Consider the following 25,402-nt stretch of genomic DNA (forward strand, 5'->3'; position numbering starts at 1 on the left):
ATTTTGAGTCCCTTGGAAGAGTGAGTAGTACTAAGAAAAATTTAAGAGGTTCAATGACCTAAGGAATGATTGTTAGCTTAAGAATAAGACCCTAGTAATATTCGAGGACGAATGTTTTTAAGGAGGGAAGATTGTAACACTCCTCAAATTTATAAAAGTTTCGAGACACGCTAATTATAGAATTAAATTAATATTTTTTTTTTCTTGCCTATAGGAATATATATATATATATATATATATATATATATATATATATATATACACACACACACACACACTTAAATAATTGGATATACAATTAGGGAAATATTAATAATTTTAATATTATTAATTATTAAAAAAGTGGGTATCATTAATTATTAGTTAAGTCAAAAAAAAGAAGAAGAAATTAACTTAAAGCCTAAAGTGGGCTGTTGTAAGAAAAGGCTCAAGGCCTTAGACCCAAGAAGCACTTTCAAAAAGTAAAAGGCTTAAAGCCATCCAGCAAAACAGAACATGAGTTCTGTTTAGTCACGCTTAGCAGAGGCAAAGAAAAAGGCTTAAAGCCTATAAGAAACAGAGGCAACATTACTTCTCCTGCTTCTCCCATCGAAGTATAACGCAAGACCTTCTTTAGGCCACGACTAAGGTAATTTTTTTTATGGAATTGTAAGCTATAACATCATTATACACTAGAATCTAATATCCTAATAGGGTGAATGCATAGGAAAGTTTTACAAAACCTCAAGAACACCCATCAAGTACGAGTTAGGTTTTTGGTGTTACAAGATAAATTCTTCACTTTTATTGGATTACAATAACGGGTTAAAGTTGTTAGAGGTAGTAAAAAAATTATTAGAACAAGACATCGCCCCAAAACTTAGAAATTTAGGAGTTGGACCTAAAGTTCTTAGAGTTGAGAAAAGATTAATACCTTGGGAAAGTTGGATACTTATTTTAACTTATTGTTGTAGTATTCGGTCGTTGAGTTGATTACAAGGATTGGAACTTACATTGTTGCTTGAAAGAAGAAATTGAGGTGAGTGGATATAACCCTTTACTTAAGTAGTTATACTCACAAAAACATGCCCACATAGTGTTTGATAAATTGCTTTAAAAAGTCAACATGTGCTTAATTGGAATGAGTGAATACATGTTGACTAAGTATATTCTAGTTGAAGCTTATATATTTTACTTGAGAAGTATAATCGTCTATTCTTTATATTTTTATGCTTTATTACATGATCTTACATGTTAAAGTTTCAAGAGTTAGATAGAATTTTTAGACATACATTGAGTAATTTTATTTCATGCTTATGCTATGCATACACTCAAGTATATTATTATGAATACTAATAGAGCACTTTCAAACAAGATTTAGACTTGAAAAGTCACAAGAAGAAGTTTTAAAAAGATAAGATTTTTAGGAGTATCCTCTATTCTGAGAAGGGGTCATCGTCCAGGCCGAGGATCCTGACCAAGACGTTGACTTCCTGAAACTACTTGTGCCAAAGTAGGGAGCACACGAGTTGAGGGTCTCGTTGTTGAGAATTTACTTAGCTAGGATAAGGTATGATATATGAGCGTTGAGAACCATGAAGTGAGTGACACCTCGTGGATTGGGCTTATTCGATTAGGTTGGGATCGAACCCGTGCTGATCACACGGTGACTGAGACAGAATTAAGCCGGGATAGTTGGAACTCCCAAAGTATAAAGTGAAGTATTATTTTTTATAAAAAAGAAAAAGAAAAGATTTTTTTTAGAATATTCATAAACTGTTAGTATGCAATTATTTTAGAATTATTCTTATAAGCTTTATGTTTTACGTGCATTTAGAACCTTTGCTCGTAATGTATATGTTAGTAAAGTTTCGCCCCCTGTTGTTGAGACTCACTGAGTACAATGGATGGTACTGACGTTATTTTTTTGAAACCTACGTTGGTCTGCGGTACAACGTAGGAACCGGTTTTGCAGGCGAGCAGGCTACGGGCTAGGACTTCCTACTCTTCCAGTGCTATTGGTGAGCTCCGCTTTTGTTCGTGGAGTATTCCTTGAAGTCAACTTTATTTAGTTATTTCTTTGTTTACTTAGAGAACTGGCCAGAAAATCTCATGTCCTGAGCAGTGCGTCAGTTTATCAGTGGAGGCTTCATAGACATAGTCATTGGGTTAAGATTCAAATGTTTTTGATAATAACTTAGCAGTAATTCAGTAGTTACTATGAATAAAGTTTTGGAGTTGATTTATTTAAATATTTAAATTAATCAAAAGTATTTGGTTAGAGTATTGCCTTGTTGCATATAAAGTTGGAGTTATAATAGATTTGATAAGCAGAGATTGTTAGCTCGGTCATGTTTAGTGATCGAGTGCCGGTCCTGGCTTGTTCAGAAAATGGGTCGCGACACCACCATTGGAGAACATCTCGAAAGAGATAACAAAAGCGCTGGACATCCTAAGGAGCCATGAGACTCGTACAGTGTAGGAAATGATGCCACCTTACAGCCCACCAAGAACATACTCACTGTGTCTAGAGGCAGTGAGAGCGATAGAGTTCAGTGTGGACCACAACAAGACCACTCCTCTGCCTCAAGAACCTTGCGAGATGTGGACTGAATCTGTCCTCCCATCAAAGCCAACGCCTGATGAAGCCACTATCGACACTAACCCCAATGATGAGATCTATGCCATCACAGACCAGGGGAAGAGAATTGATGCCACCCCAGGGAAGGGAAAAAGCATTGACGAGCAATCCTAACCAAACCCCCATCCTCAAATGAACTTTATAATATGGAATGTTTGGGGGTAAAAAGTGCAGAGTTCAGGCAACATTGCTCAGAGATGTAAAAATGCACAAACCTCCGCTGCTAATGCTGTTGGAAACAGTGATAACAGACCACAAAAAACTGACAGAAGAGCTACAATACGACATGCACATCCAATTCCCAGCAGTAGGTCAGTCATGAGGCATAGTTATCATGTGGAAGAAATCCCCCCTCTAGGTGGACGACGTAGTAGTGACATCATAAGGTATACACGCTATGGTCAAGGTACTCCCCTCAAACCCCCCTTAGTTACTTTCAGCAATTTATGCTAGTAATTTTCTTGAGGATAGAAAGGCATTCTGGGATAACCTAGTTAACATCTCCAAGAATTATAGTGGAAGTTGGTTTGTGGGTGGAGACTTCAATGAAGTCTTAAAAGCTAGGGACAAATTTGGGGGAAACCCCATCAATACAAATATGAGCAACCTATTTTGGAATTGTGGCAATAGCTGCCAACTTGTAGACCTAGGATTCAAAGGCAGCAAATACACTTGGTCCAACAAGTGTTAAAAAAATAGGTCTTGCCTCATCCTAGAAAGGATTGATAGGTGTTTTGCCAATAACTACTGGGTAAGTGAATACCCCGAGGTAAGCATTACTCACCTAGCAAGGACCCACTCAGATCACTATCCATTGCTAGTTAAGCTCAATAATTACCCACATCTAGCCACCACCAATCCATCCAGTCTAGAATCAATGCGGTGCAGCCACCCCAAGTTCCAATCTCTCATCAAGGATTCTTTCCCATCCTACTCTACTCTGATTCCTTCCAACACAAGATTTAAAGAAAATGTTACCATTTCGAACAAAACAACCTTTGGCAACATCTTCCACAAAAAAAAAGACTCTTCTTGCTAGGATAGCAGGGATCTAGAAATCTCCTAGCTACCAAACTAGCACATTTCTCCAAAATCTGGAGAACAACCTTACAGAAGAGCTTGAATCATTCCTCAAGAATGAGGAAGATTTCTGAAAACTAAAAGACAATATTAACTAGCTCTCTGATAGTGATGCCAACACCAAATTCTTCCATACATCAACCCTTAACAGAAGAAGGAGAAACAGAGTTCTCTCCCTTAAGGAGGAGTCAGGGCATTGGCATTATGATCCCCGGGAATTTAAAGATTCAGTAACTAAATTCTTCCAAGATCTCTACTCCACCTCCCTTACTCAATCATAAAGAAACTCCACCACTCAGATCCCCCAGGGGCCCTCCCTTTCTGAAATCTAAAAATACTCTATGGCAATGCCCCTAAGAGATAGTGAAATCAAAAATGTCATATTCTCTTTCAAGCCTTTCAAAGCTCCAGGGCCGGATGACCTACACCCTTTCTTTTACCAAAAATACTGGGACATTGTGGGAAAGGATGTGATCCTTTCCTGTAAAAACCACTTCCTAAAATCCACAAATACATCCTTTGATGAATGAGACACTTCTATGCCTCATTTCCAAATGTCCTCAGGCATCCATGGTCAAGAACTCTAGGCCCATAGGTTTATGCAATACTGTTTACAAAACTGTCACCATGATTCTAGTAAACAGAATCAAACCTTTCTTGCCCATTATCATTGGCCCTTCACAGGCTAGCTTCCTCTCCAACAGGAGAATTTTTGATAATGCTATCATAGTACAGGAATACATCACCCATTTTGGGAATATGAGAGACAAAATACCCCACATGATCCTCAAGATTGACCTGGAAAAAGCTTTTGACAGACTTGAATGGTCCTTCATAAAAGAACCCTTCATGTATTCAATTTCACCACTGCCACAATCAACCTCATTATGTCTTGTGCCAGCTCCCCATCCATCTATGTACTTGTCAATGGAAAGCAGACAAACTCCTTTAAACCCACAAGAGGTATTAGGCAAGGGGATCCCTTGTCACCTTACCTCTTCATCCTCTGTATGTAAAGGTTATCTAGGGCCATTGAGAGAAGTGTCAAACTCAAAGAATGGTCCCCCATTAGCATTAACAGATTCGGCCCAAAGATATCACATCTCTTTTTTGCTGATGATCTAACATTGTTTGCTATAGCTAATCAAGGAATCTGTAACACAATTCTCAACACTCTCAATTTATTCAATAAGGCCTCAGGACATAAAATCAATCTTAGCAAATCCAAAGTATGTTTCAGTGCCAACTGCCAACCACACCAAATGGAAAGCATTTCAAACATCCTTTCCATCCAGGCATCAGCCACCTTTGGGAAATACATTGGTTTCTTAATCTTCCACAAATGACCCACCCATAAAGACTTCCAATTCATCATTGACAATCTACACACAAAATTGGTCGGATGAAAAACTAACATACTTAATATGGCTGGAAGAACTACCCTTGCAAAATCATCACTCAATGCCATGCCTAACCATGTCATGCAATACATTAAACTTCCTTCCAAAACATCCAAAGAAATTGACAAAATCCAAAGGAATTTTATTTGGGGTACCACTAGTGTCAAAAGGAAAACGCATCTGCTATCCTGGGATATAGTCATAAAATCAAAGGCACAGGGTGGTCTGGGAATTCAGAAAGCAGAGCTAAAGAACAAAGCAATCCACTCAGGGCTGGCATGGAGGCTTTACCAGAACCCTCATTTCCTCTGGGCAAAAACTCTTATAGCCAAGCACTGCAACTGGAGACACCACCAAAAAAATCAAAGTCTTATACCTGGCAATGCATCCTCAAAGGGTGGGAAACATGCATGCAAGCCAAAAGATGGGTTGTCCACAAAGGGAACAAAGTCAACTTCTTAAATGACCCTTGGATCCCAAACTTCCTCTTAATCAAATCCATTATTGAGGGACCTCTTACCAAAGAGGACATGGCGACTACAGTGGCATCAACTCACAAAAATGGTGTTAATTTGTATGAGTCCACCAAACAGTAGAGTACCTGGTCCTCTATGAGATTCTGCTGAGAATGCTAATAAATTGTAAATAAATAAGACAAGGGATTTTTATATGGAAATATCCCACACAAGGGGACCAAAAACCACGACGTATACCTGTGGTCTTTCAACTTCACTAACTTATAAAAACCTATTACAAGCCACTTTGTAATGACTCTATTACAAAGAATTCAACTCAACTAACTTGTGGTACTCTTACCACAAGCCACTTTGTGTCTCCCTAGTTACAAAGACTTTCACTAACTTGTGATGCTCTCACCACAAGCCACTTTGTCACTCTACAGTTACAAAGGCTTTTGCTTATGACTAGACTTAGTCACAACAAAAACTCAAAGAGTTTACGGATTTTACAAGAAGATTCCTAATCAACGCTTCTAGCTAAGCAATTTAGGAAATACAATGAGTACAATAACAAAGTTACAACTCAACTAAGGACACAAAAATACTGACTTTAGGAACTGGTCCGTAGTAGCGTTCAACTTTGTTCTTCAAGCTCGTGAGAATTGATTTCTCTATTTTTTGCAAAAAGGCTTGAATGAGAAACTGAAACATTCAAGTGATATTTTAATATCAACTCATTGTTGGTACACCTTGATCACATTATTTGAAATGACGTGAGCACTTTAGTTGGTCAAGGAATGAGTGGGCAATGGAAACAGTGCAGTGCGGCAGAAACAGTGCAGGCGATCACTTCATTTCCAGCTGTGTCCAATTGACTTTGTACTGCTATGAGGGAACCACAAAGGTATCAGGTCCTTATTTAGTTTTCTAGCTCCTGAAGCAGTAGCAATTCACATTTAGTTGGAATCCGTTAAACTTGCAGTATAGTCCAAATGGGTCAGGTTCCTTATCTGGTTCTTAACAGTAAGTTTGTTAGATCATCAAAACATAAGGCAAGGACATTTAAAACCTATCAATTTCCCCCTTTTTAAGGATGACAAACTTAACATCAAGAATGTGGATTTAGAGCAGTGAGAACCATATTAAGTAATAGGAGAACACATGTTTCACAATTAAATCCCCCTGACTTTATTCCCCCTTTTGGCATCATTAAAAAGGCATAGATAGATAAACAACATAAAGAAGTCTAGCCGAGCTAACTGATGCCACATATGTGCACACAACATGATAGAGAAGACAAATATAGAAATGAAGCATTGAGATAATAAAAGAGAATAGATTTGATATTGATAAAAAATTTATATGCCTTTGCTTAAAAAGCAAAGGCAACATTGGACTGTTACGACGGGAGCAACACTGTTTCATCCTAACCACATAAAAAAAGGAAAACAAAACATCTGTCAAATAAGAAAACAAAAAAAAAACATTTCCTGAAACTGGTCACAAAAGTGGTACTTAGGGGGCACTAGGAGTAAAGGGCTTGGAAGCTGTAGCAAGTGTTTGGAGAACAAGGTCTATTCGAGCATTGGCTGACTTTTGCTCATTGAGCAGTTCTGCTTTCAGGTTCTCTACTTGAGCCCTGAGTTCAGCATTCTCCTTTGTCAAACAAGCTACTTCATTATTTGACGCCGGAACCCCTTGGGCTTGCTGACCTTCCAGGATAGCATTCCTGGCCTTCAACCGACGAATTTGCTCAGCTGCACTGTTCTGAGCATTAATAAGCTATGAGACGCTTGATGTACTTCATACCCCCTATTCTTTTATATGCACTTGCATTCTTTCAAAGTGGCCTGTGAGAAAGCCTGCTTCTTAGTCCACACCTTGCCTGGCCCCAGTGGCACTTCAAAGAATTTAAACACTTGCGTAAGCAAGAACCCGTAGGGAAGGCCATGATTACCATCTTCGAAGGTGGAAACCTTTTGCATGTATTCAATCATAATAGCAGGTAAACTCACAGGAGTAAAGCTATCTAGTTGCTCCATCAAGAACATGTCAGACTTAGAAGTCACTAACCTCCTCCCAGCTCGACGCAATAGAACTTTGTTTACCAATTCGAACAACATCTGATAGACATGGAGTAGCGCTTTTTTATGGATATGGTCCCTCTTCTGATTTGCATTGTCTTTTACCACAGTATTTCTGAAGTTAAACTGACACACATCCTTTACACTGGACACACCAGTTGTAGGAACTTTAAGAATCTCTCCAAGCAACTTTACATCGAACATGATGTCCACTCCATTCGCCACAACACACATATGGTCTGTCTCAATGGGAAAGAGGCTAGCAAAGAAGCATTGTACCTCATCCTCATATACCTTAGGTGTATCTATTTGGAATAGATGTGCCCATCACTGAAATTCGACCATTTCAAGAATTTTTCGCATACCAGCCATCTTAGAGGTTGGTGGGTCAAAAATACGACCCGGCAGAACCTTTTGGTGCCTCAGGTGTTCTGAGCCAAGGCTGACTTCACTTTTCATCCTCTTGACAGAACCAGGTTTCTTAACAACTTCAGACTTGCATTTGCCGGGCTTCTCACCACTTAATCTCCCTTTTTCCTTTGGATTTGAGTAACACATCCTCATCAGACATCGAGAACTCACTCACCACCTTCTACAACTTAGAGTTAGAGGTTGACCCCTTATCTATTGAAGTAGGATGCATCTTTTTCTGAGACCGTCTAATTAGTGAACCAGGTTCATCTGGGGTTTCCTCTTCCACCTCTACCACAGGAATCCCTTTATCACTTACATGCACACCATCTTTCACCAGCTTCTTTCTTTGCTTTTTACTACTTTTTCTGCTCTTTTGAAGGGCAAAGTCGTAGGCCTCATTAGCTTGCAACCTGGTAGTAGGTCATTTGGTGGAGAACTCAGGAGTGGATACAACTCTCCCCTTAACTATGAACTCATTATAAGCCACGTTATCTAGGTCCTCCTTATCACTGAACCTCATCTCAGGTGCCTGTATTTCCAAAGGCATAATATCAAATACAGGAGTAGAACTGTCCTGGGAATAAGAACCCTGACTTGGGTCCTCCGAAGAGGGATCATGTTCCTCATGTGAGGGCCCAGTAGCTTCTGCTAGTGCAGCGCCTTCAACAATTACAATGGCCCTTTCGTCCCCCACACCTTGTACCTCATTTTTCTGAGAGGTGATCTCATGTAGTACACCATCAGCAGACACCACAAAGATGGTTACAACATTCACTTCCTCAATTGGCACTAATGCCACCACGGAGTCGGTAGCAACAATGGAAGAACCCTCTGTGACCTCAGGATTTTGACCCTGTTCTCCATTTGGTGTTTGACTAGTGGGATTCTTAGAAGATGAAGAGAACAGATCAACAATTTTAGGGGTTTCTGAAATATAGAGAGACGGAGAATCTAGGTGAGGTATAATTTCAGCGGGAAGGGTAAGAGTGGGTAGGGAAGGCTCAGTAGAGATGAAGTCTCCATGGGTTTATCAGTAGCAGGTACGACTGAGGCAGAGAGGTTGGAGTTTGTCTCAACCATTGAAAAAATAGTGTGAAAATGCTTTGGGAAGTTCTAACGGAGGACTTATAGTTAGGGAGAACAGAAAATGGGTTTTTATGAGGAGAGGATAATTATGAAGAAATAGGAATAATCACCAGTTCTGAAACGGCGGTTGGGCATGGAGAAGTGCAGCGTTTCAGAGGGAGATGGAACGATTTGAAGTGAAGAGACGTGACAACAGGATCTGAAAAGTTGAATGGCATAGCAGTTGTGTTTTGTACCTTTTTAAGACGTGTATTAAAGGATGCACAGAACTACTGACCTTTCATAATAGAACCGAGTTCTTGACCTATTATTTGAAAATATTAATCCTCGTTTATAATCCATGCACTGTATCTACAGCTTCTATACTCATCATGCGTGTTTACCTGCAATGGTATTGAAGTGAGTTAGATAGGGCAGAAAAAACTTTTAGCCAATTTTTCTTGTAGATGTTTTTTCATAGCCAAATAATGAGAAATTAGGTTCTCAATTGGGCTTTAAAAGCCCCAACTTCACTCTGTTTCTTTCAAAATGTTCCCTACTTAATGCCTTGGTCTTTTTGTCTGCAATTTGATCTTCTGTGCTGCAGAACTTCATGCATATTAATCCTTTCTCCACATTGTCCCTCAGAAAGTAATGCCTCACATCAATATGCTTGGTCCTTTTATGTTGAACTGGATTCTTGGCCATGTTGAGTGAACTTGTGTTATCACATAGAAGAGGCACACTCTCAGTGAGTACCCCAAAGTCCTCTAGTTGCTGCTTGATCCACAAAAGTTATGCACATCAGGATGTTGTGGCTATATATTCTGCCTCAGCTGTTGAAAGAGCCACTGAGTTTTGCTTCCTTGTGCCCCAAGAGATGAGACATGAACCTAGGAAATGAGCCATTTCAGAAGTGCTCTTCCTGTCTACAAGATTACCTACATAGTCTGTATCATCATATCCAATGAGGTTAAAACTGTCACATGTAGGATAATAAAGGACTAGGTCATGTGTTCTTTTAAGATATCTCAGAATTCTTTTGGCTGCCTTCAAATGAGATTCCTTGGGATTTGATTGAAACCTTGCACATAGCCCCACACTGAAGACAATATCAGGTCTATTGGCAGTAAGATAGAGAAGAGACCCAATAATGCCTCTATACATAGTTTGATTCACAGGAGACCCAGCTTCATCCATGTCCAGTCGAGGGGCCGTAGAAATGGGAGTCTCTATCACCTTTGATGTTTCCATGTCAAACATCTTCAAGAGCTCCTTGATGTATATTTTCTGACAAATGAATTTACCCTTTGGGGATTATTTTACTTGAAGACCCAAGAAGAAGTTCAGTTCCCCCATCATACTCATTTCAAACTCACCTTCCATGAATTTTGCAAATTCCTCATACAGAGAATCAGTTGTTGCCCCAAAAATGATATCATCAACATAGACCTGAACAATGAGCAGGCTCCTTCCCCGTTTCTTTAGAAACAGAGTGTTGTCAATTTTCCCTCTTTTAAAGCCATTTTCTAAGAGGAACTTTGATAGCCTTTCATACCAAGCTCGAGGAGCCCGCTTCAGCCCGTATAATGCTTTGTCCAGTTTAAAAACATATTCAGAGTATTCATGACATTCAAACCCTAGAGGTTGCTTCACATAAACTTCTTCCTTAAGAAGTCCATTCAAAAATGCACTTTTGACATCCATTTGGAACAAGGTGAATTCCATATGAGATGCAAAAACGGTTAGAATTCTAATAGCTTCCATGCGAGCGATCGGAGCAAACATTTCATCATAGTTAATCCCTTCCCCCTGATTGTAGCCTTGAACCACTAGCCTGGCCTTGTTCCTTATGGTAATTTCATGTTCATCAAGCTTGTTCCTGAATACCCACCTGGTTCCAATAATGGTTCGATCTGAGGGTCTAGGTACCAGGTGCCAAACATTGTTCCTCTCAAACTGATGTAACTCGTATTGTATGGCTGTAATCCAATCTACATCTTTCAAAGCTTCCTTGGTAATCTTGGGTTCTATCTGGGAGAGAAAAGCTGAGAAGACAAGTGAATTTTTGGCTCTTGACCTGGTTTGTACTTCGGAATCTAGAGGAGTAATGATGTTGTCCATTGGATGAGAGCTTTGGTGTCTCAAGTTAGATGTCTGAGGTTCATTTTGAGAAGATGTGGGTGCGTTTGGCTGGTTTTCCAGCGTTCTTCTATCAAGTGCTAGTGGAGTTCCTTGAACTGCATTAACCACTCTTTCTTCAGCTTCAGTGGTTGTAATTGAAGTACTTGGTTCCATTGGTGAGGCAGTATTGTTTTCACTCAACTCTTTTACTTGACTCATCATATCTGCCTTTCCGTTTGTCATGTCAATGACTTCACCAGGGACCAATAAGGGTTCTCCATCTTGATCTTCTTCAGCACTCTTCTCACAGGATGGATAAGACTCATCAAAAATAATATGAAAACTTTCCTCAACACATTGTGTCCGCTTATTATATATCTTGTAAGCCTTGCTTTGAGAAGAGTAACCCAGAAATACTCCTTCGTTACTCTTGGCGTCGAATTTACCAAGCTGATCCTTTCCATTGTTGAGAACATAGCATTTGCACCCAAATGTTCTTAGGTGAGTTAGCTTGGGTTTTCATCCATTCAACAATTCATAAGGGGTTTTGTTCAGAAGTGATCTGATCATGCACCTATTCACCAAGTAGCAGGCAGTGTTGACAGCTTCAGCCCAGAAGTTCTTTGCAATTCCACTATTGATTAGCATTGTTCTTGCCATTTCTTCCAGAGTTCTGTTCTTCCTTTCTACTACTCCATTTTACTGGGGAGTTCTGGGTGCTAAGAAGTTGTGAGTGATGTTATTTTCATTGCAGAACTCATCAAATTTGACATTATCAAATTCTGTCCCATGATCTGATCTAATGCATGCAATTCTAGACTCCCTCTTCACCTGAATCTTCTTCACAAAAGCCACAAACACCTCAATGGTTTCATCTTTAGTTCTGAGAAATAGAGTCCATGTGAATCTGGAGTAGTCATCCACTATCACAAAAATGTATCTTTTTCCTCCTCTGCTTTGCACTCTCATAGGGCCACATAGTTCCATATGCAGAAGCTCTAGTGGCTTTGAGGTGCTCATATCTCTTTTAGACTTAAAGAAGGACTTCACATGTTTTTCTCTAGCACAGTCATCACAGACCTTTTGCACTTTGAATTTTGACATATGCAAACCATGGACCAGGTCCTTCTGGATTAGTTTGTTCAGAAGAGAAAAATGTGTGTGGCCCAGTCTTCTATGCCATAGTTTAGCATCATTATCAACAGCTTTTAGACAACTCAGATCACCACTTTATAAAGACTCAAAATCAGTAACATAGATGTTCTTGTATCATTTGGCCACAAGTACCACTTCACCAGTTACCAGATCAGTAACTATACATATATTGGACAAGAATTCCACCTTGTTTCCCTTATCGCAAATATGAGAGACACTCAAGAGACTGTACTTAAGGCCATTGAAATAGTACACATTTTCAATAGAATGAGTGAGTGACTTCCCGACTTTTCCAACTCCAAGAATGTATCTCTTTTTTCCATTGCCAAAGGATACACTCCCTCCTTGCATGGCCTTTAGTGAAAGAAAATCCATTGTGTTCCCAGTCATGTGCTTTGAACACCCACTATCCATGAACCATTGTTGACTACTTCCTTTCACTATTCCCTACACAAGAAGGTCAGGAGTTAGTTTTAGGAACCCAAGCAAGTTTGTGTCCCTTGTAGTAGGCAAGAGGGTGAATAAGAGCTCTCTTAGTCCATGCAGGTCATGTGCGCATTTTGTGAGTGGAACCTAGTCCCTCTTTTGTAGTCATATTTTCAGCAAACACTTTGTTTTCTGAACAGATTGAACCCTGGCCTGACAATTTTCTTTGAAGTGCCCATTGTTTCCACAATGGGTACAGGGCCAGTTATCAGAAATAGTGACGTACTTGCTATGAGGGTTGTAGGGAGTTTTCTCCCTTTGGAACCCTATTTCCTGACTGTTTCCACCATTATTAGTGTATATGGCAGTGGTAGCTTCTAAGGACCAGGTCCACTTTAGGAACTTTTCAAGATCATTTTTTACTCTTTCCATATTAGTATGGAGGTTATTGTTTTCTCAGTTTCAGCACACATCCTAGTTCTCACTGCTTTCAATTCATTTTCAAGCCTAATGTGTTCCAAACTGGCTATTTCCTTTCCTTTTCTAGAATTTCCAGATTTTGACTTAGTCTCTGGTCTTTCTATTGTTTATCCCTTAGGTCTGCAATTACTCCCAAGAAATCATTTCTTTCTTCTTTGAATTTTTCAATGTTTTCCTTATGGTCAATAACTATAGCCACTAAGTCATCTCTAGTTTGTTCAGCTTCTCCTAGTTCTATGGACAAGGAATCCCTATCCTGCTCAAGACTATGATAAGCATCAATCAATACACTAGCTGACATGAGTTTCTTAGGAGAGTAGGATTTCAGATTTCTCCGAACATCACTGAAATTTACCTCCTTGGTGTCATCATCTGATTTGGCCATCAAAGCAAAAATTGAATCAAATTCATTTTCCTCGCCTTAACTAGCATCATGGAATTATCACCAGCATCAGTTTCATCTTTAGATTCACCAGAGGAATCTCTCCATACTGCAAGAGCCTGTTTCATCACATTGTCAGCAGATCTTTTTCTTTTGAAGTCCTTGGAAGGAACTGGGTTCCTCTTAGCTTCCTTTTCAGAGTTGTTCTTGGAGAATTCTTGCTTCAAGAGAGGATAATATTTGATGAAGTGTTTAGGCTTTCCACACTTATGACAGAGATCATAGTTTTTTGGTTTGCTAGAGCTGCCCCTTTTAGCATTTCTTCATTTTTTCTGACCATCTTCTGAAACCTTTTGGTTAAGTAAGCCATGTTAATGTCTTCATCACTTGATTAATTGCTATCAGCTTTGAGAACCAGTCTTTTCTTTCTTTGGTTCTCTTCTTTCATTGTCTATCTTCCTCTTCATCTCGTAGGTCTTCAGATTTCCAATAAGCTCTTCTGTGGTCAGCTCCTGCAAGTCCTTTGATTCAGTAATAGAATTCACCTTACTTTCCTATGGGCTAGGCAGAATACTGAGGATTTTCCTCACTATCTTGTTTCTAGGAATGGTTTCGCTAAGTGAGTGTAACTCATTTATGATGGAAGTGAATCTTGTGTACATATCTTGAATAGATTCATCGTCCTTCATCTTGAAGAGTTCATACTCGGTGGTGAGCATATCGATCTTAGACTGTTTTACTTGTGTAGTTCCCTCATGAGCTGTTTGCAAAGCTTCCCATATCTCCTTAGCAGTCTCGCAAGCAAAAATTCTATTATATTCTTCAGGTCCTATTCCACACACCAGAATCTTCTTGGCACAAAAATTCTTCTCCACAGCTTTCCTATCTGTGTCAGTATATTCTTTACTGGTTTTTGTCATTGAAAATTGGAGTTCTTCCAGTACCTTTGTTGGAACATAAGCACCATCACATATAATATCCCATAACTCAGAATCATCAACCATGATAAAATCATGCATTCTTGTTTTCCACCACCCATATTATTGTCCATTGAACCTGGGTGGTCGGTATGTATATTGACCTTCTTGAATATTTGGTGGAGCAGCCATAAGGATCCTTCATAGGTGTTAGCCTGATAGGAGGAACCTGCTCTGATACCAATTGTTAATTTGTATGAGTCCACCAAACAGTAGAGTACCTGGTCCTCTATGAGATTCTGCTGAGAATGCTAATAAACTATAAGTAAATGAGATAAGGGATTTTTACGTGGAAAAATCCCACACAAGGGGACCAAAAACCACGACCTACACCTGTAGGCTTTCAACTTCACCAACTTGTAAAAACCTATTACAAGCCACTTTGTAATGACTCTATTGTGAGCACGTAATTTTTGCCCTATGTGAAATACTCCTACAAATTAAAGAAGTAAATTTTCTAATTATTTGCAATTTTGTAGGAATTTGTGTTAATTGCTTGCATTTTTTGTGCACGTTTAATTTTTATTAAAATCAGAAAAAGTGTCAAAATATACCATGCATTGCATTCAGGTTTTGTTTTTACATTTTTAGGACTAATTAGTTAATTATTTATTTTATTAAAAAAATAGAAATCACAAAAATGGCTTATTGTACTTTTTTACCTTTTAATTTTTAGATTATTAATTTTTCTCTTTTAATTTAGGATCAAGTAATTCTATAATTTTTGTAATTAGATAATTAGTTTAGTTTTACAATTTAGATTAATTTAGGATTTTTAATAATAAAAAAACAAAAGAAAAGGGATAAAAAAGAAAAAGGGAATTTGAGAATAAAGGGCTGCTCGGCCAAAATTGTGAAGCCCAAACCATTTTCGCCCCAAACCCGCCCCAAAATCCGTGCCCAAGAACCAAATACCCGGTCCAGGTCTTCCACCATCCCTAAACGACCCTATTTTACCCTTGTCTCATCACAACCGTTGGATTTTTTTGATCCAACGGTTCAGAACTAGGCAATCACTTAGTATATAGCTGTCTGAAAACCCAACCCGCCCCAAAATCCCTACCGTCTCTACCGTCAACCAACCACCGGAAATTGCCCACGGCGGCGGCGACACTCCAAACGCCACAAAATTAACACCACATGATCTCCTCGCCCTCCTCTTTTCAAATCTCCTAATCTTCTTGCCCAAATTCCCCTCAAACCCTTCGAATCTTGAATCTAAACTCAGAATCCCCAAAACTCTAACTCACCCAAATAACCCCAAACTCACACCATGCAATCCTTTACTCCCCCTCTTCCCAAATATTCCCGGGGTTACTCTCATATCAGCCCCAATTTTGTCGAATTTTGAATCTGGGATTCCAGAATAAGCACTAAATTTCCCTTCCTTCTTTTCTTGGTCAGTATGTGGTCAAGCGAACCCAAACTTTCATTAATTGATTGTTCCTTGTCAAAGACAGTCGATTAATGTTAGTTAAAGGTTCATTTCATTTATTGAAGAAACTAGTCGGGTGTTTTGTGGATCCAGAGTGAACATAAGTAATTTTTCTTTTGCTTCAATTTTATTTCTATTTTCTCTGTTTTTTCCTCTTCTTTCTCTTTGGTGTTCTCATCCTCTGACCAATATTACTCATCTCTTTGTTCGTGTCAATAGTTCCATTCATCTCTGTTTTTTTAAGTAATCGTCATTGGTTAGTTTAATTTGAATCTCGTAGGCTAATTAATTAAGGTCCGAAAGTTCAATTTGATTTGGCTAAGCTAGTTAACATATTTAGGTTTCATAATTATTTTCTGTGTTAGCTTGCATGAATTAGTTAGATTGATTGCATTTGTTTGTGATTAGTATTAAGTAAATATTGGTTATATCCTTGTTTTTATTCCAATATCTGAGCAAAAGGATTTAGGTTTAGTTGAAAGCTTAATTGAATAGGAATTTTGTTCCATTTGATCTTCCTTACTCTTAATTCAGGGTTTTGTTTTGTTTGCATTAGTCTGTAATCATTAGAACTTCTGGGGGGTCAATTGAACAACTGAAAACTTAGGTATTTAAGCTGGGAAATAAAACAAAGACTTTAAGATATTTTTATATTAGGAATGTTCTAGAAATACGTTAGTTGTCCCTATTTGGTTTGCACAAATGCTGAGCCAATAAGGGTCAGCCAGCTGGCCCAGGTGGTTAAAAAGATGCCTTTTCAGGCTGGAAGGGAATATTTCCCTGTTGGTTATCCAGCACATGGCCCTTTAGGCCTATAAAGAGCACCATTTCTTTCACTGAAAAAGGGGACACGGATATAGATTTTTAGAAACTGGAAAAACACTAAAAAGACACTAAGATAGATTTTCATTTCCCTGGAAAAATACCAAAAAGGTTTTCTGCACTCTTATTATCAAAGTTAGCTCAAATTGCCCTCTGATCCTTCCTTTAAAACCTTAAACTCTTTTCATGAGGATTTCTGGTTTTCTCCAAGCTGAAAATAGTTGATCACATAAGCTGTTTGGTTATGTTTGTTGTTTATTGTTGCTGGTCCTTCTCTATTGATTCACTTTAGCTGATTTCGAGATTTTCTTTCCCTTTGTTGTATCCAGGTACTATCACAACTGCAAAAAATATGGCTATAATATGCTGATTGGAAAGTGAAACTCCAGATCCGTTGTTGTTCAATGACTTTTTCCTTGTTTTTCTTTTTACTCGTAGTTTTCTGTTCATTTTTGAAATGTTTGGCTAAAATCTGATGCTCACCTCTAGGAGTCCAGTCATGGTGTTTGAATGTTGAAAGTTAGAGTTAATCTTAGTTGTTTTTTACATTTTGGTTAGGTAGTTTCAGTTATGCCTATACTTGTAATGTTGGGACTGTATTAAACTGTTGTTTGTGAAGTTGCCATATGAGTTTAGGTGATTGAACATCTTCAGCATGCTTACTATTAATTCTGTAAATATGTATGTCTAGATGTTGGAATTAGACATGAATGAATCCATGTTAGTAAGCCATATGAGTTGAAATCATGTTTACGTTTGGTTAAAGTTAGGAGTTTTATTATGTTTTGATAATGATAAAAAAATGAACTATGTGCAGGCTGTTATGATATTAAGTGTTGTATAATTAATATAGTAATGTCATTTGACCTCTAAATGTGCCTTTCAATCTAGTTAAAATTTACAAGTGATTTGGGCTGTAATAGGGTAAGAGAACTGTGGAGCTTCGAATGAGGCCTGATCTGGGCCCTGATAGGTTTTCAATATCTTTGCCTTGTGTTTCGATGATCTAACAAACTTAATATCAAGAACCAGATAGGGAACCTGACTCACTTGGATTTCACTGCAACTAACGGATTCCAGCCAAATGTGAACTTGCGATAGCTTCAAGAGGTCAGAACCCAGACAAGGACCTAATACTCTTGTGGGTTCCTCACGGCAGTAGAAAGTCAATTGGACACAACTGGAAATGAAGATTCTGCTGCACTGCACTGTTTCCAGTGCCCACTCATTCTCTGATCAACTAAAGTATAATGATTCAAGTTATTCAACTCAAGACAATCTGGGGAGTGTGCACAAGTACTAGATCAGGAACCTGATCCCTTGGTGATCCCCTAACAGAAGTACAAGTCAACTATATAGCTGGATCGCAACTGCAGAAAGTGACTGTTCGCAACTGTACCAAGAGGAACACAACAGGGACCTGATCCCTTAGGGTTATCTAACAGAAGTACAAGTCAACTATACAGCTGGAACTCAACTGAGTGACTGTCCGCAACTGTACAAAGAGGAACACAACAGGAACCTGGTCCCTTAGGGTTCTCTGACAGAAGTACAAAGTCAACTACAGCTGGAAAGCAACTGCAGTAAGTGACTGCCTGCAATAGTACAACAGACAGAGCAACAGACGGTGCAACAGTCACTTTCCATTAAGATTGGACATCACCATTATGAATAGACATCACTAAGGTAATGTTTTGTATAGTATAAACCTCATGCAAGGCACAAGATTCTGGTTCAACACTTGCAAAATCAGAAAAGAAAAATATTCTGTCAAGTGTTCAAGAACCTCTCTCAAGAACAAAGCTGCTGCAACCTCAAGGACCTGATCCAAGATCGAAGATATCTTAAGTCCTTAGGTTTGTAGAGTCTTTGTAACTTGTTCTTCATTGTAACTCCTATCCAACTTTTTTAGAAGCGTTGATTAGGTTTAGTCATAAGAAAAAGCCTTTGTAACCGTAGTGTGACAAAGTGGCTTGTGGTGGAAACATCACAAGTTAGTCAAACCCTTTGTAACCGTAGTGTGACAAAGTGGCTTGTGGTGGAAATACCACAAGTTAGTCAAATTCTTTGTAACTAGGATAGTTATAGAGTGGCTTGTAATGAAAACATCACAAGTTAGTTGAAGTCTTTACAATAGGGTTATTGTAAAGTGACTTGTAATAGGGAAATTGCAAGTTAGTAAAGTTAAAAGCCTAAGGTGTAGGTCGTGGTTTTTTATCCCCTTGTGTGGAATTTTTCCACGTAAAAATCCTCAGCCCTATTTACATTCAGCTTTACTAGCATTCACTGCAGAACCCGATAAAGGACCATGTACTCTACTATTTGGTGGACTCACACAAACTTAGCATTGTACCAAACTGATATTGGACGAGATCGCTATACAGTTTGGTTCATCAGTACTTTCAGAGGAAACACATAGAGAACACGGTTCTCTATACAGCCTGGTAGACGCATAGTCTCTAACAAGTGGTATCAGAGCAGGTTTTTCCTTTCAGGCTAACACCTAGGAATGATCCTCATGGCTGCTCCACCAACTCTTGAAAGGAGAAAACCAAAGAAGGAAAAGTACCGGGTATTTAAAGCTGCTAACAATGATTCGAGTGAGGAAGACAGTTACATGGCTTATTTAACCAAAAGGTTTCAGAAGATGGTCAGAAGAAATAGAGAAGTGCTAAAAAGGAACAGCTCTAACAGATCAAAGAACAATCATCATTGCTACAAGTGCGGAAAGGGTGGAAACTTTATGAAAAATTGTCCTCTCTTGAAGCAAGAATTCTCCAAGAACTTCAAGAGAAACAAATCTTCAAAATATGAGTCAATCTTTGCACTCATGGCCAAATCTAATGATGATGAGGACAAGGAGGAAGATGAGGTAAGTTTTCTTGATGTTCAAAGAAATTTGAAAACTTACTCTAAGAAAAAATTGATGTCCTTAACAAGAGAGGGATTTTATGGGAGTTTCCATTGTAGACTTAGAGGAAACCATTGAGAGTATGAAGAAAGAAAAAGAGGTTTTAACTGAGAGTAATGCTAACATTGAGCATGAGAGAGATGACCTATTGGTGGAAGTTGAAAACTTAAAGGGAACAATTGGGGATCTTAAATTGAAAAGCAGGCTTGAGAATTCTCAAAAGGGAAAGGAAGTTGCAAGTGAGACACACATTAAAATTGAAAGTGAGTTGAATTCAGTGAAGTCTAGTCTGTGTGCTGAGCTTGAGAGAAACAAACAACTTCAGGAAGAACTAGGAAGACTGAAAAGTGATCTTGAAAAATCACTTAAGTGTACCTGGTCCTCTGATGATATCACTGCCTTGTACACAAACAATGGAGGAAACAGGTAGGGAATCAGGGTCCAAAGGGAAAAGATTCCTTACAACCCTTATAGCAAGTACGTTACTATATCTGACAATTGGCTTTGCACTCACTGTGGCAACACTGGACACTTTAAAGAATATTGTAAGGTCAGAATTCAGTCGTTGCAGAAAAATAAGGTTTTTGCTTAAAAAGTAAATGCTGCTACGGAACCTGGTCCTTCACGTAAAAAACGTATAATGCCTGCTTGGACCAAAAGAGCCCTTATTCACCCCTTTTCTCATTGCAAGGACTCATGTAAAGTTAAAATTCAGTCGTTGCAGAACAATAAAGTTTTTGTTGAAAAGAGGCATATTGATGAGGAACCTGGTTCCTAAAAAAGAAAATATGTGATGCTTTCATTGGCAAAGAGAAGTCTGATCGACCTATTCTATCATTACAAGGGACCAAACTCGTTTGGGTTCCTAAGTCTAACTCCTGATTTTCTTGTGCAGGGAACAGTGAAAGGGAGCAACCTACAATGGTACATGGATAGCGTCCGCTCAGAGCATATGACTAGAGGTACAAATGATCTCCTTTCACTTAAGGCCCTGCAAGGAGAGAGTGTACCCTTTGGAAATAGCTAAAAGGGGTACACTCAAGGAGTAGAAAGGATTGGGATGTCACTCACTCACTCAACTGAAAACGTGTACTCTATCAATGGCCTGAAGTAAAGTCTCTTGAGTGTTTCTCAGATAAGTGATAATGGAAATAAAGTGGAATTCTTGTCTAAGATATGCACAGTCACAAATCTTGTGACTAGTGAGGTGGTGTTTGTGGCCAAAAGATACAAGAATGTCTACACTGCTGAATTTAAGTCCCAGCATGGTGGTGATCTAACATGCCTAAGTGTCATTAATGATGATGTTGAATTATGGTGAAGATGACTGGGCATGTGAGTTTATACTTGTTGAACAAATTGGTTATGAAGGACCTGGTTCATGGGCTGAAGCAGTCAACACTGCTTCCTACTTGATTAACAAATGCATGATCAGGTCCCTCCTCAAGAAGTCTCTCTATGAACTGCTCAATAGGAGAAAAGCTAAGTTGACCTACCCGAGAGCCTTTGGATGCAAATGTTTGTTTCTCAACAATGATGGATAAAGGGTCACAAAAACAAGCAGATGAAGATGGAGAATTCACAAATGCTCCTGGTAAAGCTATAGATATTGCAAATGGAAAGACTGATTTGATGAGTCAAGTCAAGCAGAAAGATGAAGGAGATGCGGTAGAATCTCCAAAATGGCACAGAGGAACCTGGTCCCTCGATGATTGGCTATGTTAAGAAGGAAATGTACAACGCTAAAAAGTGTTTTTCGGCGACATCTAACTCAAATCTATACGGTTATAGGTATACGCATATGGTAGCCTCAGGACAAAAACAAGTAAGAGTGATATTGCACTTCTAGGACTCCTTGCTCAAAATTTTCAAAAAACGGTCACGGAACCGGGTTCCTGAGACTCGAGTTAATAGTCTCTTCAATACTTATATGCCTTTTTAAGCTGCTGAAGTGTCATGTCATTGATTTGTTTCTGCCTTTCTACTGCCTCGCCTCCTAACTTTTGAAGTCCAAAATGTTAAACTTTTTCTAAACTAACTCGTTTCCCCAAAAAGGAACTTCTCTATCTTACACCCAAACAAAACTGATTCATTTCTTCAAAACTAGAATCAACCTTGTCTCAAAGTAATCCTTCTTTCCAAATATGCCAGAGCTGAATCCAACTCTCTCACTTTCCAAAAAAAAACCTAACTCCATCAGAATCATAACCCGAAGAAGTCTTTGGTAGATTTTAATTGAAGTGTAACTGAAAGAGAACAAGGTAGATCTAATATTCTAAAGTGTGAGGCTAAAGTTGTGGTTGGATTTGTGGAAGTCTTGAAGGATGGAGAAATTGGAAAATGTGAGGATTGAAAGAGGGGATGATGCCTCAAGTCCTTCTCATGAAGTCAATTTTAATGATGATCTTTTTCTCCTTGAGTTTTGTGTTTAAACGAACTTCTGATCCAATAAAGATGATTGAGAATAGTAGGCTGATCGATGATGAAGTGTGTGACCTGCTGATGTGGTGATTGTGGAAAAGAGAATAAAGTAAAAAAAATCTCCATTTGTGAGAAAGAATTAAAAAAAATAACAAAAAATAAAAAAAAATGGAGAAAAGAATGTTGGTTGAGAAAGATACATCAGATGATAAGGGTAAAACAGATTGAGAAGAAGAAGAGGGAGACATGGTGCTCAGGGATAGAAAGGGTAGTGTAAGTGAGGAACCTGGTTCCTTACAAAAGCAAAAGGTTGAGCCATTAGGTTTGGAAGGAGTAGACGTTGAAGTCTCAAAAGATGCTGTAAGGCAGAGTGTTGACTCTGATATTGCTGAAAAATGGAGGAACCTCTCGACATTGTTGAGTTCTAAAAATTGGAATCACCTCTTTGTTCCTACAAGTCCCAATGTTTCTAAAGAAGAAGTAAAACTTTCTATCTTTTATGTGATACTATGATGCTATATGTGCATGGTACTGAGACTGTTCTTGATGAGACGAAGCTTGGGGAGATTCTTGCTGCACTGATTGATGGCTCAACATACTCATATAGGTTGAGAACCTGGTCCTCAAGGACCCTCGGCATAATAGAATGCTAAGTTGAAGGGTGAGAATGAAAGATTGAGGAAACAAGTGAAGGAACTGAGAAAGCAGATGATCATTGATCAAAGGAGAGTAAATGAACAAATGGACAAGCTCATCAAAGCTTTAGCCCCTTACTTTTCTTCCTGCCCAGTGATCCATGTCCTTCACTCCTTCCAAATTCCCTTGAATTCTTACCTTCTTTTGATCCCTATATTTGATGACATTGGTACTTCAGTTATTTAAATTGTCATATTATGTATTGTTGAAACTACTGTGCTTTTATCATAATTACTCCACTATGGGCAATCACTCTATTTTGTGCAATGACATTCACTTATTGCTCTTGTTATTGTTTATGTTGTGTTGCCCAATGGCCTGAGTTAATGTTGCTGAACTTGTTTTTGGTGGTACTTCTTCTATTATTGTTTTTGATGATGCCAAAAGGGGGAAGTAATATAGGTGTCCACATAGGGGAGGAACAGAATCGAATTGATATGTGTGTTGTGCATGAAAGATGGTTGTACTTCGCAGGGGGAACGTTGCTGATGGTTGCGCTTCACAAGGGGAACATGCTGATAATATGTTGATTATAGGTCTGATCCGCAGGGAAACATGTGAGGAATCTGGTTCTCAAGGGGAATAATAATTTTAGGTTTGTCATCATCAAAAAGGGGGAAATTGATCTAAGTTATACTCTATGTCATGTTCTGATGATGACAAACGTTCTCAACATACTCGATATAGACCGGATGTGATCAATGCAGATAAGGAACCTAATTCTCAGGGGGAATAATTCTGGGTTTTTCATTCATCAAAAAGGGGGAAATTGATAAGCTATGGTACCTTGAGTTTTGATGATTTGCCAAACAGTCTTGAGGAACCAGTTGTGATCAATTCCTTAGGTTCGGTTCAAATGAGGAATATGGCTGATTCGTAGGGGTAACAATGTGGAGATCTGGTTCTCAGGGGGAATATCAATTCTAAGTTTATCGTCATAAAAAGGGGGAAATTGATAGGTTTTCAATATCTTTGCCTTGTGTTTCGATGATCTACCAAACTTAATGTCAAGAACCAGATAGGGAACCTGACTCACTTGGATTTCACTGCAACTAACAGATTCCATCCAAATGTGAACTTGCTACAGTTTCAGGATGTAGGAACCCAAACAAGGACCTAATACTCTTGTGGGTTTCTCATGGCAGTACAAAGTCAATTGGACACAACTGAAAATGAAGATTCCGCCGCACTGCATTGTTTCCAGCACCCTCTCATTCTCTTATCAACTAAAGTACAATGATTCAAGTTACTCAACTCTAGACAATCTGGGCAGTGTGCACAAGTACCAGATCAGGAACCTGATCCCTTGGTGCTCCCCTAACAGAAATACAAGTCAACTATATAGCTGGATCGCAACTGTAGAAAGTGGCTGTCCATAACTGTACAAAGAGGAACACAACAGGGACCTGATCCCTTAGGGTTCTATAACAGAAGTACAAGTTAACTAGAAAGCTGGAACACAACTGAGTGACTGTCCGCAACTGTACAAAAAGGAAAACAACAGGGACATGGTCCCTTAGGGTTCTCTGACAGAAGTACAAAGTCAACTACAGCTGGAAAGCAACTGCAGAAAGTAACTGCCTGCAACAGTACAACAGACAGAGCAACAGACAGTGCAACAGTCACTTTCCAATAAGATTGGATATCACCATTGTGAATTGACATCACTAAGGCAATGTCTTATGTAGTATAAACCTCATTCAAGGCACAAGATTCTAGTTCAACACTTGTAAAATCAGAAAAGGAAAATATTATCTCAAGTGTTCAAGAACCTCTCTAAAGAACAAAGCTGCTGCAACCTCAAGGATCTGATCCAAGATCGAAGATATCTTAGGTCCTTAGGTTTGCAGAGTCTTTGTAATTTGTTCTTCGTTGTAACTCCTATCCAGCTTTCTTAGAAGCATTGATTAGGTTGAGTCATAAGAAGAAGCCTTTGTAACCGTAGTGTGACAAAGTGGCTTGTGGTGGAAACATCACAAGTTAGTCAAACCCTTTGTAATCGTAGTGTGACAAAGTGGCTTGTGGTGGAAATACCACAAGTTAGTCTAATTCTTTGTAACTAGGATAGTTATAGAGTGGCTTGTGATGAGAGCATCACAAGTTAGTTGAAGTCTTTACAATAGAGTTATTGTAAAGTGGCTTGTAATAGGGAGATTGCAAGTTAGTGAAGTTAAAAGCCTACAAGTGTAGGTCGTGGTTTTTTTATCCCCTTGTGTGGGATTTTTCCACGTAAAAATCCTCGGCCTTATTTACATTCAGCTTTACTAGCATTCACTGCATAACCCGATAGAGGACCATGTACTCTACTATTTGGTGGACTCACACAAACTTAGCACTGTACAGAACTGATATAGGACGAGATCGCTATACAGTTTGGTTCATCAGTACTTTCAGAGGAAACACATAGAGAACCCGAACCCGATTCTCTATACAATCTGGTAGATACACTGTC

General features: G+C 38.8%; 2 protein-coding genes across 2 annotated transcripts; both read right to left on the bottom strand.

The window, feature by feature from the left end:
- Positions 1–9,925: 9,925 nt before the first annotated feature.
- Positions 9,926–10,321, bottom strand: LOC138868497 (secreted RxLR effector protein 161-like). Its single transcript, XM_070146052.1, has one exon. The coding sequence runs from the start codon at positions 10,319–10,321 to the stop codon at positions 9,926–9,928; it is 396 nt and encodes a 131-aa protein (XP_070002153.1).
- Positions 10,322–14,089: 3,768 nt separating this feature from the next.
- Positions 14,090–14,707, bottom strand: LOC138868498 (uncharacterized). Its single transcript, XM_070146053.1, has 2 exons — positions 14,429–14,707; positions 14,090–14,200 (listed from the first exon to the last, which is right to left on the bottom strand). Exons 1-2 carry the CDS (start codon positions 14,705–14,707, stop codon positions 14,090–14,092), a joined length of 390 nt encoding a protein of 129 aa, XP_070002154.1.
- Positions 14,708–25,402: the final 10,695 nt, after the last annotated feature.

The sequence above is a fragment of the Nicotiana sylvestris genome, chromosome 5 (assembly GCF_000393655.2).
Source record: "Nicotiana sylvestris chromosome 5, ASM39365v2, whole genome shotgun sequence".
Lineage (NCBI taxonomy): Eukaryota > Viridiplantae > Streptophyta > Magnoliopsida > Solanales > Solanaceae > Nicotiana > Nicotiana sylvestris.